The 15,657-nt window shown below is 50.8% G+C and overlaps 7 protein-coding genes across 7 annotated transcripts; 2 read left to right on the top strand and 5 right to left on the bottom strand.

Annotated features, from left to right (window-relative positions):
- Positions 1-1,632: 1,632 nt before the first annotated feature.
- Positions 1,633-3,540, top strand: pex19 (putative peroxisomal membrane protein receptor Pex19). Its single transcript, XM_024813394.1, has 3 exons — positions 1,633-2,232; positions 2,306-3,144; positions 3,237-3,540. Exons 1-3 carry the CDS (start codon positions 1,974-1,976, stop codon positions 3,348-3,350), a joined length of 1,212 nt encoding a protein of 403 aa, XP_024670134.1. The 5' UTR covers positions 1,633-1,973; the 3' UTR covers positions 3,351-3,540.
- Positions 3,541-3,593: 53 nt separating this feature from the next.
- On the bottom strand, positions 3,594-3,943 carry BDW47DRAFT_109143 (uncharacterized protein). Its single transcript, XM_024813393.1, has one exon. It carries the CDS (start codon positions 3,756-3,758, stop codon positions 3,600-3,602), a length of 159 nt encoding a protein of 52 aa, XP_024670133.1. The 5' UTR covers positions 3,759-3,943; the 3' UTR covers positions 3,594-3,599.
- Positions 3,594-4,959, bottom strand: BDW47DRAFT_53031 (uncharacterized protein). Its single transcript, XM_024819249.1, has 2 exons — positions 4,135-4,959; positions 3,594-4,031 (listed from the first exon to the last, which is right to left on the bottom strand). Exons 1-2 carry the CDS (start codon positions 4,730-4,732, stop codon positions 3,799-3,801), a joined length of 831 nt encoding a protein of 276 aa, XP_024670132.1. The 5' UTR covers positions 4,733-4,959; the 3' UTR covers positions 3,594-3,798.
- Positions 4,960-5,209: 250 nt separating this feature from the next.
- BDW47DRAFT_127475 (uncharacterized protein) lies at positions 5,210-6,163 on the bottom strand (the record flags this gene model as incomplete). The annotated part of the gene is made up of 7 exons (XM_024816724.1): positions 5,210-5,373; positions 5,431-5,488; positions 5,595-5,625; positions 5,685-5,713; positions 5,806-5,859; positions 5,942-5,977; positions 6,038-6,163. The coding sequence occupies 7 exons, from the start codon at positions 6,161-6,163 to the stop codon at positions 5,210-5,212; spliced, it is 498 nt and encodes a 165-aa protein (XP_024670131.1).
- Positions 6,164-7,376: 1,213 nt separating this feature from the next.
- Positions 7,377-8,650, bottom strand: midA (putative cell wall protein). Its single transcript, XM_024819248.1, has 2 exons — positions 7,995-8,650; positions 7,377-7,937 (listed from the first exon to the last, which is right to left on the bottom strand). Exons 1-2 carry the CDS (start codon positions 8,258-8,260, stop codon positions 7,433-7,435), a joined length of 771 nt encoding a protein of 256 aa, XP_024670130.1. The 5' UTR covers positions 8,261-8,650; the 3' UTR covers positions 7,377-7,432.
- A 2,352-nt stretch (positions 8,651-11,002) lies between these two features.
- BDW47DRAFT_127473 (uncharacterized protein) lies at positions 11,003-11,471 on the bottom strand (the record flags this gene model as incomplete). The annotated part of the gene is made up of 4 exons (XM_024816723.1): positions 11,003-11,085; positions 11,159-11,276; positions 11,342-11,359; positions 11,436-11,471. 4 exons carry the CDS (start codon positions 11,469-11,471, stop codon positions 11,003-11,005), a joined length of 255 nt encoding a protein of 84 aa, XP_024670129.1.
- A 1,089-nt stretch (positions 11,472-12,560) lies between these two features.
- ptpB (tyrosine protein phosphatase PTP1) lies at positions 12,561-14,768 on the top strand. The gene is made up of 3 exons (XM_024819247.1): positions 12,561-13,427; positions 13,558-13,823; positions 13,881-14,768. The coding sequence occupies exons 1-3, from the start codon at positions 13,256-13,258 to the stop codon at positions 14,715-14,717; spliced, it is 1,275 nt and encodes a 424-aa protein (XP_024670128.1). The 5' UTR covers positions 12,561-13,255; the 3' UTR covers positions 14,718-14,768.
- The last annotated feature ends 889 nt before the right edge of the window (positions 14,769-15,657 follow it).

The following is a 15,657-nucleotide window of genomic DNA, read 5'->3' as shown; positions in this document are numbered from 1 at the left end:
ACGACCAAATACGAGAGCTTGGAGAGAATTGAGGGGATCCTCGATCCAGGCGGATGTTGACCTTCCCCGACGGTGAGACGGTCGGTTTGCGATGGTCCGCGCAGTACCTGAGATCTGAGCTCCCCGGATGAAACGTACTATGGTAGAAGAGTCGAGTGAGGAGGGCCCCCCTCGAGGGCGGATTTCATCCTCGTTGGTTGGAGTCTTGGAGAACAAGTTGCATCGCATCGCGCACCGCATGCCAGGCGTCGAATAAAGACCAAGATTGTCCGCGGAGAAGGCCCGGCGTGGTCAGCAGAGTTTTTCTGTTTTCTCTGGTTTTCCGTGTGTATTGGTTTTGCCGCTTGTCCGGACCCACGACGCCCTTTTTTTTTTTTTTTTTTTTTTTTGCCCCAAACGCCGATTTCAACAAGGCTGGTCGGGTTCATTTCATGATCGCGAAAGATGAACATATCCAACAGCTAACATCATACTTTACCAGATGAGTAGGTTCAATGGATGGTAAGGAACTTATAGAACAGATTGAAGTTTACAGAAGGTGTCAAATGTACTATGGGTTTGTCTGACCGATACCAGCTGGTAGTATGGACAGTACCAGCATTTACCAAACTATGGTATCCGCGACGGAGCCAACCGACTTGTCGACTAAATTTCCCTTCCCAATTCTATCGCCCCCGTCCGACACCTTCTGTTCCCAGTAGGGGCCACCTCAGCAACTTCATCATCATCATACACCCCTGCGAGGGGGAGAGGCGGGGACGGGAGGATGTGCACATGACCCTACATGATTCTCTCGCTCGGGAGGGGCATGCCGTTCATTCCCCCCCCCCATGTTAATTTCTCCAACAGGCTACAGCTCCCCTAGACAACCAAGCTAGCCACAACAACTACCACCACCAACAACAATGCTGACTGTAAAACCGGCACGCAATCCCAGCTTGAAGGATCAGACTTCTTCCCCTCACACCCCTCCACGGACAAAGATTCCGAAGGATTGGTCGAGGGCGGACAAGACCCCAACATGGATCCGTTCACCGGGGAAAAGAGATCCCAAGACGTCGAGAAAAGCAACGTGACATCACGAGGATCAGCCACGGACCCCGAAGGATCATCTGAGAAGGACGTGGTCTGATCGGGGACTCGACTTGGCCTTGGACTCAAGGGGACACCGCGGAATTAGGTGCCGACCGACTTGGACGGTTACCATTACCAGGCTCCTGCAGTAACTATCTGATATCCGTAGACTATTGCAGTTGTAGTTGCAGTAACTACTAGTGAAGTGGCCTGGAGATAGTCTATATCCTTGGCAGGAGGATCGGCGTCGCTCATCCTCTCGAATAGTCGAGACTCGAGAATCTTTCGATGGATACCAAAAGACAATTCATCATCGCATGTTCTGGTCCGCCGTATATCGTGGCACGTTAATCACGGGGTGGTCACGGGGTGGTCACGGGATGGTCTCGTTGATGCCTGGTTGATGTCTTGTTGCCTGAGTATGACATGTCTTGTCTGCCTATGCCTGAGGTTCCCCTCCAGTCCGTCCACCACTCAAGTCTCTTGTAACCTGTCTTGTCTTTGGGTAAAAAGTGTATATAGATATATCTATTCAACTTCACGATTCATCCCCAGTCTTCCATATCCCCCCCCCCTCCTTCTAAGATTTAGTCATCCTTTTATAAAAACCAGCAATGAAACAAGTTCATCAACAGGAACCGCGGCGGTCGGCTCTCGGCTCATCCCCGCCAACCACAGCTTGATTAATCATTCGCCCTCCCAACTCCCACCAACATGAGCCTTGTCTTCACATGCAGAACCAACCAGAACCCAATCTTCCAATCAATCAACCAATTAATCCCTTTCTAAGATCTCCTCCTCTCTCAACTCCATCTGCATCCTCTACATCGAACCCCCCACCAGCCCTGTCTTCGTGACTAACCAAACCCTACTTAATCCATTCCTACTCGGCAATAAACATGGCGTCCACTTCGGCCACGGCCACGCCCGCCCCCGCGGATCCCCGCACCACCAACACCACCACCACGGGGGATGACACCGCGAAGGGGTCGGAGTCGACAGTAGCAGTAGCAGAGCAAGTGACGACGGCGGAGTCGGAGTCGACGCCTGTACAGCCCGCGGAGCAGACACGGACAGAGACACAGCAGGACACTAAAGCGGGGAAAGCAAAAAACAACGATGACGACGACGATGAATCGGACTTTGACGAATTGGACGGTATGTACTTCATGCTTTACCTGCCTTCTCTCATCCCTATCCAACGCTACGATACTCATCTATGACAATGTAGAGGTCCTCGACGACTTCAAACCCCAACCCGCAGCCGCGGCACCAGCGCCCGCCACTCCCAAACCCGAGACCCCAGCCAGCGCCGGCCTCCCCGGCGGCGAGGACTTCGACGAAGCGGCCTTCATGAAGCAGCTAGAGCAGGACATGGCGAGCATGATGGGCCCCGCGGGCAATGAATCATCCGCCAGCCGAGCCAACGACAACGAGTTCGCCAGCACCATCGATCAGGGCGCCGACGCGTTCACCAAGCAGTTAGAGGATAGCGGCATCCCGCCGGGAGACTTCATCAAGCAGCTTCTGGCCGACGTGATGGCTGAAAATGGCAGCGATGCGCCAGCTGCCCCTGCCAACGCCAACACCAGCAGCGCCGCGCCGGCCTCCCCCGCCGCCGCCAACGGTGACAGCGGTGCCAACGCACCCGAGAACTTCAACGACGCGATCTCGCGCACCATCAACCGCATGAAAGAATCCGGCGACAAAGCGACAGCAGCCGCATCCGAAGACGACATCTCCGACGACCTCGTCGCGCAGCTCCTCAAAGCCGTCGAAGCGGGCGCCGCGGGGGCCGGCGACGACGGCGACCTGACCAAGATGTTCATGGGGATGATGGAGCAGCTGTCCAACAAGGAGATGCTCTACGAGCCGATGAAGGAACTCCACGGGAAATTTGGACCCTGGATCACGGCCAACAAGGGCAAGGGCAAGATCTCGGATGAGGATATGGCAAGGTATGAGGACCAGGCGCGCATTGTTGCGCAGATTGTGGGCAAGTTTGAGGAAGAGGGTTTTACGGATGAGGATCCGAAGTGTAGGGAGTTTGTGTGGGAGAAGATGCAGGAGGTTTGTTTTCCCGCCCCCATTCTTTTTTTATATCATTTTTACACACGATACGGTGTGTCTGGGTGTTAATGTGATACTAATTGATCATACAGATGCAAGCCGCAGGCAACCCCCCCGAAGAACTCGTCACCAATCCCTGGATGGACGACATGAAAGGCGGTGGTGCGCCCGGCGCAGCGGGGATGCCCGACTGCCCGCAGCAATAACTATCATAATAGCCGGATGCTACTGACAGACTTCTGGAAGCTTCGAGTTGTAGCAAGATTATTCAGTTGGTTGTTTTACATTTCATTTGGTTGACATCTCTGTACATATACATACATATACCATGTCGATACCCTATTTACTATCTATCTATCTCAATGATTCATGGTCGTGATCGAACATGGATCACACGATGGATATCCATCTAGCTCTACACATCTATCTACAAACCTTGAACAAGCCAAATAAGACTAGATCCTGAGCCTCAAAACTGACCCAAGCCCATATAAATCCCCAAAGCAACAACATTCAAACAAAAACAACCCAGCTAAACCGACACAAACCCAACACCATACACCAAACGCACACAAACAGTATCTATAACAGTAGCCATGAAACAACTCTATCATGTATCACCCGTCCCCTCCGGGGTTGGAATGAAGATATCAATCACCCAGACATATCCATATCCTGACTGTGGTCTGCCAGATCGGTGAAGATATCGTCGTATTCGTCGTCGCTGAATGAGGATGTCCGGTTGTTGGGGGTATGCTGTTGGTTCTGCATTTGCATTTGCATTTGCATTTGCATTTGCTCTTGGTGTTGTGCCTGCATCTGCATCTGCATGGCTTCTTCCTCTTGTTGAAGGATATATTCGTCCAGCGCATTTGCTTCATTCTCATCTGCGATAACTGTCAGTAACCCCTCAGCCACCATATGGTGAATAAACCAAATAGACAAAGCGATAAGAACGCGCCGGAGGTAAGAAAAAAGAAAAGCACATACCCTCAGACCCAATCTCCTCCTCCTGGACACCCTCCCCAAACAGCCTCTCCGCCCTCCTCCGCATCGCCTCCCCCCACTTCTTCTCCTCCGCAGCATGCTCCATCAGCACGATCTGCTCGCCTCTGTTCTCGAACCGCCCGTCGTCGCGGTCGCGCTTGACGCGGTTGAGAAATGCGCTGCGGCGGGCATTGCGCGCGGATTGCGTTGCGGAGGTTGTGTGTGAGCGTGGGAGGATGTTGCTTAGGGGGTTGGAGACGGTTGAGGTGTAGCGCTGGGCGTAGGTGGGAGAGGATTTGGAGCGGGAGGATTGGGATGCTGCTGTATGTGAGGATGGGGGTGGGGCGAATGGGTTTGTGGTGTTGTTGATGGTGGTTTGGGGGGCGAAGAAGTTGAAGCTGCTGTTGTTGCTGCTGTTGGTTGGATTGGTATTGTCGGTCATCATCTCCGGGAACGGTCGGTGGCGGCGAGGTGAGAGCGGCGATGGCCGCTGGGGGGAGTACGGGTGAGAAGGAGGAGGACTGGAGATGTAATGCGGTGATGGTAGATTTGAACCGGGGAGTGCGAATGGTTGCTGGATGGGTGGGAGTGCAGCGAACATGTTTCGTGGTTGAAGCGTGGTTGGATTGACGTCGTATCGGTCAGGTAGTGGTGAGGGCGCTGCTTTGTGGTTCCGCGGTGGGTTCAATGTGGGACGCGACTGATCCTATCGCTCTGGGCGGGAAGTCTTGAACAAATAAGGATTGGCTGAGGTTATGATGATTTTGGTAAATTGACGATCAACTGAATCACGAGAGAAGTGAAGCAAGGCCACAGCAACGATGTTATAACTTATAATACAGCGCGACGCAACTACCAACCACCGCGTAGTATGAGGTTCTTCGCGGTCGCGTCTCGACTCACGGGATGCACTAGTACGTTTGGGGATATATTGCATTCCTCAGGCTGCAACCCCACAGAACGAGATACTCCACTACTCATATCATGACTTGCAGATTTTCCAGTCCAGATCTTTCTTCATTGTACTTATGGCATTAGTCATACATAATCTTATAGAACCACTGTATACAGCATCACGTCACAGATCACATATGAGTTCGTACTCATCGTCGTATGGAATTGTGGTGTGGGCCTGGGTAGGCTCAGGCTCGGGCTCGACCGTAGACTTGTCTGCGCTTGTTGGAGCGGGAGGATCTGCAGATGGAGGTGAAGGTGGAGAGTCGGACGTCTCCATGCAACCGTCTGTGCCAGGTGAGCTTTTGTCCTAGAAGATAGCGTCAAAGAGATGGATGTACGCACCCAATTGCGACTGACAGTCCTCAACCGAAAAGGACGCTGAGGAATCAGAGTTCGCTGCCTAGATATTGTCAGGAATGTTCTACCAAGATTGGGGGAAGATAGTTCATCAGCCACTCAAGTCGCGACTATTAGACACATAGGCATAAACATATGCGTAAGCATACCTTTTGGCACGAGTCGAACTGATTATTGCAGCTGTAGTGACATCGCATTAGCCACCACATCTAAGACAGAATGCTAGTAAATGCACGAACCTTCTCTCTGCAGCAGACGCTTTGTCCGGCTGTATTTTGAAGCAAGTAATCAGTTAGCCAACGACAGTCAACACACAGCATAAACCCCCCCATCAAGCAGGCGACGAGTGGAGCAACCTACAAAAGTATCCCCATTCACCGCATACGGCCTCTCCGAATCACCTGAATCCTCAATCTACAGTACCGTCCACTGATGTCAGCGCAACGTTTCATCAGATAATACATATATAGCAGTCATGCAGAGCAGGATCACCAACAGCAGGCATGACACCGCCCAAAGACCCCGAGGACGCCTAATGTCATCAGAAAATCAGCCCTGATATAAGATACATAGGTACCCAGGTTTGGCTTACCTCGCGCTTGGCGAGAGGGGCAGCCTCGTATACCACCCCGATAGGATCTGCCTTGAAGGCTGCGGTGCATTGGATCCAGAGGAGACAGGAGAAGCTGAGGAGGAGGTAGCGGGTGAGGTTCGTCATTGCTGTTTTGTGCCGTGCCGTCTGCAGCACGCGATTGTCGGTCGTGTCTTGATTCTGTATGTATAAAAGCTGCGCTACATGGAGTAGTCTTGATAGGTATCGAGTTATCTTAAGATAGGCAAACAAACTAGCTGGGCCATGATACACGACTATCCTCACACAAATCCCCATTTACCACCACCACCCGAGTTCACTAACCACAATCAAATCAAATCAAATCAAACCATGGCGAGTCAACTAACTCCTACCCCCGCACGGAACAAACATCCAACCTCGGACATACCCGGCGTCCGTGATCCCCCCCTATAACTCTCAAACACCCACAAGAAACAGACAACATTAGCCGACATAAAACAGAATAGCCTTTAGTAGACGGATAATTTATTCCATCTTGTCACGGCCTTCCCTCCTCTGTTTCACAGGTGGAGAGGGGGAGGGGGGACGGCAACGTGTTCCATTATTAGCAGTTGCGGGCCTTAGGCGGGTTTGGTTTGGGCTTAGTGAGTTGAGGGTCGTACTCACTAGTGAGGAGACTCCGAGGGAGGAGGGTTGATCGCTGATGATCGTCGCCCCAGCAATTGGTTTTGGTGGACCGTATGTCATCTGTCAATCTTGGGGTGGATGTCAATTGTCAATTAACAATTTGGTTGAGTAGGACGTGCTGTCGATCCCATACAACTGGCGTGTTAACTACCACGTCATGCCATATTGTTGCCCCCCCCGTGCCAGGTTTACTACTGATGTGTGTAGCGGGTCGGCGGACTATTGGAGTCTGAATGATATTTTCTGTCACAAATTAAATAAATACATACATATCAATTAGGAGAAAGAGGTTTTTGGGTAAAGTGTCCCTGGTGAAGGCCAGGGAAGAGTAGAAGACATTGTGTGACAGAAAAAATAAACAGCTCATCGATTTCTTCCAGAAATCAAATGCGTTCGTGCGCGGGGGGAATCAATCGCAAGGTGAAAATCAAATCAGCCACATTCTGTGGAAACAATCGCTGTGCAGTAAGGAGTGTGATTTTGAAAGGAATGACACTTGCTCTATGTAACGGAAAGAAAATGCTTAAAGGACGAATTCACCAAATCAAGAGAGAGAGAGAGAGAGAGAGAGGCCAAATATATCCTCCCACGAGCGCCCAAGGTGACTGCGTATAATCGTACAACTTTCGTCTCAATGTGGCTGATGTATCAGTCTCTGCCCATTAAACTGGAAATGGGATCAAAGACAGAAACACCAGTTCGAGGTCACGTAGATGAGACGGATGACTAGAAGTTCGAGGCAGTGTTTATCGGACCCGGGTTGTGGTACTGGTCGAGAGTCGACCTGAAGGGAGTCCCGCCGGGGGCTCCCGGGCTGGGGGCCTTCTCACGAGCAGCAGAGCCCACGGCGGTCCCGCTCATGAGGTCCGCCGCTTCGTCGTTATCATGGGCCTTGGCCTTGCGGGCATGGATTCTCCAGGCGACTACGGCGATGGCACCGATCAGGATCGCACCGCCGACACCCACCACCACACCGATGATGATCTTCTTCTGATCGCTCGAAAGACCCGAGTCTCCGTCCTTGCTCTCAGCGTTCAGACCGGGCGAACCGGTCGAGTCGCTGCCCTCGGCTTCGACTGGGGTGGTCATGACCGTCGGCACAGGCGTTCCACTGATGGTGTTGGTGGTGGTGATGGTCTTGATCGTGGAGGTTTTGGACGACTCCGAGGTGCTCTCGGGGGGGCTGTCCGAGGTCGGCTTGGGGTCGTCCGTGGTGGATTCATGCTTGTCGGTGGTGGTGGGTGTCGGTGGCTCCGTGGAGCTGGAATCTTCGCTGGTGGAAGACGATGTGGTGGCGGGTGGTGGTTTGTCTGTCGTCGAGTCTTCGGTGGTCGACGAGCTGCTCTCGCTCGTTTCTTTTGATGACGATGATGAACTGGTGGTCGTGGGTTCGGTGGGTTCGTTTGTTTCGGTGGGTTCGGGGTCCCCTGTTGCGGTCGGCGCCGGCATGACCGAGGCCATATCGAGTTCATTGCTATCGTTGACGGCCGTGCTCTGGGCGGCCATCACCGTCACGATGGACAGCGAATAGAGGAGAACCTGAGTAACCCGCATGATGGATACGGACGAGACAACCGATGATGATGATAAGTGTTCACAGAAACGAGTGGTGATACGAGAAGCGCCACGAGGGATCGTTCACGCCCCGAAAGATGGTATACTAGGAGATTTCCAACTCCACTTCTAGGAAAAGTCACGGAGTAAACGAAAGACTGGGATCAGAGATAACACGAGTCAAGGAGCACGATGCAGCGAGTGGAGGAAAAAGTCGGAGTAAGGTAAGGTGGAAGGAAGTGAGTAAGTACGAAGTGAGCAAGGAGGCGGTAGGGGAAAAAAAGGGAAAAAGGATCAGAGTCAAAGGAATCTGGAATGGGATGGGGGGATTTACAGTAGATGAAAGAAGTGACTGGTTCGTCTGGGCTGGACCTCCGTGCAACGCCAGAGTGTGAGGTGCGCTAACTTGTTCTGTATTTTCTTTCATTTATTCTGAGTGTTTATTCTGATTATTTTTATATTTTCTACGACTCTTGATTGCTGTGGATCTTCTTCTCTACACACATCAGGCCCTTTTGGATGAGAGGATTTCCACCCTGGTTCGATTCTGTCAGAAATCACCAATCTCAGTGGCGGATCCAAGGATGGGCGTCCGCTAGTGGACAGTCTAGGGAGGCTCACGAACCAGTCATCGCCAGTCCTTTGAGACATTCTATCCAGAACAGTCCCGTCTGTCGCAGTTCTGGGCGCCTGACTCGAGGCGCCTAAAGGCCGTTCACTCCACTAGTCACCGACACAGGAGAGAGGACGAGACTAGCTATCGATCCGAATCAGGAGGATCGATGTGACTTGATCGATGCGACTGATCCTTCTGTTTATTTACATGGATTCAGAATTCTCCGAAGGTCGTGTTCTCTCGGTTCGTCCACCATGGAACGTGGGCATGGTCAGCTACCATGGTTGAGACAGACTGAGAGAAACAAGGAGCCGGTTAGAATGTCCAAAAGATCTCGGACAGATCTCGCTAGCCATTGGCCCGCTGGGGAAGGACCCTCTTTGTCTTTTACCAGTCGATACTATTTTAAGGTACGGACCACTGGGACTGCGAGTCCGAAGGAGCAAACTAACCACTGAGCGATCGTCCTGGTCCGAGAATGACCCACGCGTCCTCTCTCCCTGGTAAGATATGACAGGCACGAAAGCAAGACATCCATGGTACAATCCAGATTGTATCAAGGTCATTGTAATCATCGCTGGGTTGTCTCCACGGAGTTCTCTACGGAGTCTTCGGGCGGCATTCCAACGAAGCGAATTCCAACACAGTGGAAAGTTGAACGATCGATCGCGGAGACCCGAATCACTCAATAAGGAAGGATTGAATACACCATTCCCAATCCTCCCGCAAATCCACATTCCCTCTCGGATGCCGCGCAGTTCCGCGTCATGGCCTAACGATTGTCCCCCATCCAGACTAGCGACATTGATCACCTAGCCGATTTTCCACAGACCCATTCTGATCGTGTGCCGGAGCACCCGACAATAACCCTGGCGCGTGGTGGGTGGTAGGCCGTAGTACCGTAGTAGTGGGGAGACGGGGGGGGTGGTCAGTTCTGGGTGAGATTTAACTTTTTCACGAATTACCTGAGGAGGCAAAGGGCAATAGTTGCCGGCTTTTCATCGGATGCTGGATTGCCCCTTGACAAACAACAAAAATCCTTGCAAATCCGAGGCATGGATGCCCAGCCCCTCCCGCCTAGTCTTTTGAAATAAACAAGTGGCTCAGTAAGGCTCAGGAGTGGTACACAGCTGTACAGACTACAGCGTACAGCGTACAGACTACAGGTGGTGGACGTGTACATCCGCGAAGCGTTTAGGCACGGGATCGGCGCCGATTGACGGGTTCTAGAACCTGTCTCAGTGTCTTGCCGCCCGTGTGTTTCTTGTCGGTGGGCGCTTCAATCTCATCACGTCTGTTTGGAGCTCTTCATGAATTTATCCCACGCATATGATATAGAGTACATGTTGCGTGAAATAATCATCTCATGCTCCCTTTACTGATTTTCTTCGATCGTCATCCCCCATTAAACAAGTGTATAGCAGGGGGCAATGTACCAAACTCCATCCAGGGGAAGCGATCAAAGTGACTCATTCCCTACCAACAACGTCATCAATAATACATGAAGTCCCATTAGTCAACTGGGGCTTGGTGCTTTTGATAATTTGTATGTCGAGAGACTGCATCGCAGTGGCCTGCATATGCAGGTCCCACAGCAGTTCAGTCGATGCACACCGTCCAGCCACCACCATATATCGACTGCCGCTCCAAACTGCATGTGGCAACAGAGTTCTAACCAGGCCAAGAGATCCAAGTGACTCTCGACACGTACCGGTCTGTTGATGGGAAGCCACACCCGTGGTTGACGTACTACGGAGTACTCCGTACTCAGGCTGGGATCAAGCCCTGCATATATAATTACGCATCGAGCATGTATGCTTTCATATTCAAAGCCCAGGCAAACCATCATTGCGAGGGCAAAGCGGATGCAGCATGTATTCTCTGTTCCGGATGGAAAAAAGGGATGCAATCTACTGTGTGAAAGAGATACAACCCACTCTTATCCGGTGAACAGCCCTCGCGTGATTCAATATAATGACAGTTGTAGGCGACTAGAGAATGGAGTAGAGAATGAAGTAGAGAACCGAAAAAGTGATAATGTTGGTGGTAGTCGAGGGTATCGAGGACGCTTGAACGACAAACATGAATATATATATATATATCCAAATGCGGGCAAAGACCAAGCATTAAGGCTTGTCGCGTGGTTTCCACCTTACTTGGTCTCTGATTTCTTCTTTGAAATACTCGAAGAACTTGCCGACACCATGGCCTTCGGAGATGAGGAATCAGCAATGCGCTCGAGGTCTCGGAAAGTCGTCCTGCTAAGAAGAAATCTGCCATACCATTCTCATTATCCTTGTGGGCGACCCTCAAATCCTCAGAAGGGGCCCCATGTCTGATTCTCTGCACTTTGTCGTGGATTTTCCCCACGCCTCGATGGAACAACGGGCTGTCCAGCAGCTGAAACGAGGAAGTCCGGATCAGTCACGATACTCGTATTGAACTTAAGGTAGAAACACTCATACCCGGCGAATCATCATCTCCTAAAAACAGACCTTGTTAGCCACCGTCCTCGCACGATGCCTCGATGGCTGTAGGGATGGTTTGTACACGACATACCTCGAGCTTCGCAAACGCAAACATCCGCCACACCATGATGAGATTGGCACCCGAAATCAATCAATGTTAGAGATCAACGTATATAGACGGTCATCAAACCCCCAGATTCACATCCACAATGACATTATCTGTGGACAGCAAGAAAATTGTCTCCAGTAGGAGTGGTTGAAGTGACGCTTCGATGTGTTCATTGGATTCGACATGTTCGCGGTTGAGGCGGCGGGGAATCGGCAGTACAAAAGGACCGAGAGAGCCAATCAAAGTAAGCCATTCCCGCTTCCGCCTACTGTCAATCTTTTTTTCTTTCCCATCTAAATCATTCCGACTGTCTGGTTCATCTGGATCCATGCCTGATTTCCTGCTGGGAACGGAATGTCCGATTTTAGTCTGTTCTCAAATTCTCACAGTGAAAGCAGTAATCGAACCACATACTTGACTATGGTCTTGTTCATAATACCTAAGAAAGAAGCTAGGGGGATCACTTTTCAGAAGGATTGCATCTCCTGAGAAAGACATTTTAACCCTGAATCGTCATGATTAGAACCTGAGAACAGTCTTCAGAATGATCTACCGTCAACCTGCTTTTTTGTGCCATTCCTCACACTAGTCCACTATACCCATCAGTACTAGCATCGACTAACTTCCTTCTCCCACGTTTTCATGATCTCCCTAATGCCGGTGCCGTCTCGTCGACAGCAACTCTATTTCTATGGGAGTCAAGCCTGTCTACTTCCCCCATAATTGAGATTCTTATTACATCACAACCGGTGTGGTTTGGTGCCAGTTACAATTCTACTGTCCTGATCGTCAAAGGTGTCAGAATCCGGTCTCCACAAAAAGGGTTTCCTTTTTTTTTTCCCTGACATTGGGTCCTCTTCCCCAGACCCCTTTCCTTTTCTCTTCTTCATCTCTACAAAGCCGGTCGTGTGAGCCTGTCACTTAAGATCTTTTTTCTTTCCTCTTTGCCCTCACTCTCCTGTTCTCACTCTCCTTCCCCATGATTTTACTTAATAATTCTTGACTTGCTTCTTGCCGATAAAGCCGACTTTGTTGGTATAATCTCTCCTTACCCACTTTTGTTTTATTTATCTTTTAATCGAGACACTGGACTGCTGGTCACGTCCTGTGCGAAAGCGCTGAGGGAATCGCAATTCACTAAACAGGGTAGAGGGGTTGAACCCTTTTTCCTCTTTTCGTTGTTTAATATTATCCCCTGGCTGATTTGTGCCCTCCGACGGCCCTTTAATTTAAATCGAAGGAGGGAACAAAAGAAGGAATAAAAAGAAGACGACGAATTGACGGCGATAATCAATTACTAAAATCCCTGGCACACATCTACAAACGAGGAAGTGTGACAATTCCAGGACTTCCACCTTACCCTACTCTGTTGTCTTAAGGGAAAAAACAGGCCTGTCGAAGCGCAGGCCAAATATACTGTCGCAAAAGTGGCCGCACGAGCGTCGCGCTACTATACGAACCACCCATCTATTCAGATCCGGCAGCGACTTGACCCGGTGGGATCGAAAAATCTGGCCAAGCCGACGGTATTGAGGGGCAGCTTCCACAGCTGTCCCGATCTGTCCGCGCTACAGATATCATCCCTGCCGCCTCCCCCGAGAAGCGCAAACGACGATCCATCATCTCCTTCGTTCCACGAGGGGCACCCGACCACCGCACCACTATCCCGCTCTGCATCCCCCGACGCCGTCAGCCTTCACCACGGTCCTCGAAAATCAGTATCGACCAGAAAGCGGGTTTCTAAAAAGGCGCGCGGCGTCCTGGGCAAGGTTCGGGCCTTCCAAAGGATCGCTGCGGCCAAGATGGCTCATCCTACCATCAAAATCGATACCAGCGTACAGGCGACCAAGCGGGCGCATCCTGGAGACCCGGAGGAAGGTCTAGAGGGACTCGATGACCCGGATCAGGAATTTTTCGGTCTGGAAGCGGGTGATAATGAACAGATTCCTCCATTTCTCTGTCAGTCAGGTTTAGGTGAGTTTTTATTTTTTAAGTTTATTTTTTTTCCCTCCTTTGCGCCCGCTGATGACGCCCCCATCCCCCGCACTTTTGCTTCGAAGGTGCGTTGGTTCTTCCAGCCGGTCCCCGACTGACTGTGACCTAGAAATTCATCATCGGTTCGAAGAACTGGAATGGCTACAAAGAACTCGTGTTGCAGAGGGGATACAGGCCAACGACCCCTCTCACCGGTGGGCTCTAGAGACGAATCCCGAGGTCAAAGCACGGAACCGCTACATGAACGTGCAAGCGTGGGCGAACTCTCGCATCCACCTACAGGTTGCCGAGGGGGAGTGTGATTTCATCAATGCATCCCCCATAGCTTTGATGGATTCGGTGTCGGAGCAGGAGCGGAGGTACATTGCCACCCAGGTTAGTCGGCGCATCCCCTTGAATAACGCCTATTTTATCTAACGATGTGTCAAACAGGGTCCGAAGGTTGGTAACATCGCCCACTTCTGGCATATGGTCTTTCACGAATCCAAAGACGTCGGGGTCATCGTCATGCTCACCCAAACCTTTGAGTTGGGCCGAGAGAAATGCTCCCAGTACTTTCCGATCAATCCAGATAAACCTTCCATGCTTCTCCGCGACGACGATACCGATCCATTCATAAATGAGGAAGACCAAGAAACGGGCGCGCTGGCTCAAGTCACTCTCCTCGAGACCACCTTGGACCCTGATTCTCGCTCAGAAATCCGCAAATTGGAGCTAACGGTGGGAACGGAATCCAAGATTGTCTGGCACTTTCTCTTCGCCGGCTGGGCGGATTATTCAAAACCAGAAGGCGAAGACCGCGACGCGCTACTCCAGCTGATCAGGCTCTCGGGCGAGAAATGCACTCCCGACAACCCGCGCATTGTGCATTGTAGCGCGGGCGTGGGGCGGACCGGCACGTTCATCGCTCTCGACCACCTGCTACAGGAGCTCGAATCGGGCCAGCTACTCGAGGTTGACGACCCGGACGTCGACCCCGTCTTCGAGGTTGTCAACGAGATGCGCGAACAGCGCATGATGATGGTTTACAACGAAATGCAGCTGCAGTTCATCTACGAAGTCCTGCGGGAGCAGGCCGATATCAAACTCGGCAAGATACCCAGTTCCACCGGTCGCAGGTCGGATGAAAGGTCCACCAAAATGGCCAAGCTGTCCGACGAGTCGGAGTATCTACCCTCGTCTAAGCCAGAGTTGAGGCCGACAGGTGACCCTTCCACGCCGACCAGAAGCAGCTCAGGCACTGCGGCGGAATCTGACGATGATCAATGAACTTGGCTCTATGTTTTGTTTCTGGTACCCCATAATTCGAGGATCGCATGCCCCTTCCTTATATGGTCATAGCATCCTCCAATCACGTACATATGTTTTATGCTAGTTGCTTGCTTCCCCTTTTTGCTTTTCTTTTTGCTTCCTGTATAATCTTGGGTGTCCCGTTATTATTTTATGACAGTCATGGACTCCTGGCTTGCATCGGCTTAGTTTGGTTTCTGCTTCCATCTTCGTTTCGTGTTTTTGTGCACTATTGCATAGCATAGTGTCATATTTGGTTGTACCACGACAGTCACGTTTCTTGATTATTATCTTCCCCTATCTGTTCCCCATGGTCTGTGTTCAGAGCGCTATCTTCCAAGTTTCATACCTACCTATGTCTCAAGGCTCAAAAGAACAATGTACCTCTCTGTTTGTCCTTTTTTCTTCTTATTTCCATTCTCCTTGTCTTTGAGTCCTTTCCTGGCACGTTTCTGTCTGGCTGTGATGTCTAGCATTAGAACTGGTGTAACATAATTGGTTGAGTAATTTAACACGGAGAAAATGACCTGGTCGTCTTTCTCGATACTTGCCTTTTTCCAGTAGTTTCACTTTTACATATGTCTCTATTTATCCTTACTATACCTAGCGAAAGTAGACCACGTGGATGCAGGTGCAGGGTAGGGTAGGGGTATACCGGTTCAGCTTCAAAGGTCTATTAGTGTGGGTTTTGCTATTATTCGATAATGTATCTTTTTCTTTTCTTTCTTTCTTGTTTTTTTTTTTTTTTTTTTTTTTTCCCCTCCTTTCTCCTCTTGGGACTGTTTATTAGGTAGTCATAATATGGAGGTTGATGTCACATATCACATAAAAAGTGTCTACAACGAATATATATTGCCGGTACCCACCCGCACTAATCATTCAAAATGTGTATCTCATTCGATCAAACTCTACCAAATAC

Source organism: Aspergillus candidus (genome assembly GCF_002847045.1).
Source record: "Aspergillus candidus strain CBS 102.13 unplaced genomic scaffold BDW47scaffold_38, whole genome shotgun sequence".
In the NCBI taxonomy this organism is placed as follows: Eukaryota; Fungi; Ascomycota; class Eurotiomycetes; order Eurotiales; family Aspergillaceae; genus Aspergillus; species Aspergillus candidus.
Note: the sequence above shows the minus strand (reverse complement) of the source record. Positions and strands in the feature narration are given on the sequence as shown.

Coding starts and splice junctions, on each gene's coding strand:
- pex19 (XM_024813394.1), top strand. CDS start 1,974: ATGGCGTCCACTTCGGCCACGGCCACGCCCGCCCCCGCGGATCCCCGC. Junction 2,233..2,305: donor GGACTTTGACGAATTGGACG/GTATGTACTTCA, acceptor ATGACAATGTAG/AGGTCCTCGACGACTTCAAA. Junction 3,145..3,236: donor TGTGGGAGAAGATGCAGGAG/GTTTGTTTTCCC, acceptor TTGATCATACAG/ATGCAAGCCGCAGGCAACCC.
- BDW47DRAFT_109143 (XM_024813393.1), bottom strand. CDS start 3,758: ATGATAGAGTTGTTTCATGGCTACTGTTATAGATACTGTTTGTGTGCG.
- BDW47DRAFT_53031 (XM_024819249.1), bottom strand. CDS start 4,732: ATGTTCGCTGCACTCCCACCCATCCAGCAACCATTCGCACTCCCCGGT. Junction 4,032..4,134: donor GGAGGAGATTGGGTCTGAGG/GTATGTGCTTTT, acceptor CAGTTATCGCAG/ATGAGAATGAAGCAAATGCG.
- midA (XM_024819248.1), bottom strand. CDS start 8,260: ATGCGGGTTACTCAGGTTCTCCTCTATTCGCTGTCCATCGTGACGGTG. Junction 7,938..7,994: donor AAACCACCACCCGCCACCAC/ATCGTCTTCCAC, acceptor ACCCACCACCAC/CGACAAGCATGAATCCACCA.
- ptpB (XM_024819247.1), top strand. CDS start 13,256: ATGGCTCATCCTACCATCAAAATCGATACCAGCGTACAGGCGACCAAG. Junction 13,428..13,557: donor TCTCTGTCAGTCAGGTTTAG/GTGAGTTTTTAT, acceptor ACTGTGACCTAG/AAATTCATCATCGGTTCGAA. Junction 13,824..13,880: donor GGAGGTACATTGCCACCCAG/GTTAGTCGGCGC, acceptor TGTGTCAAACAG/GGTCCGAAGGTTGGTAACAT.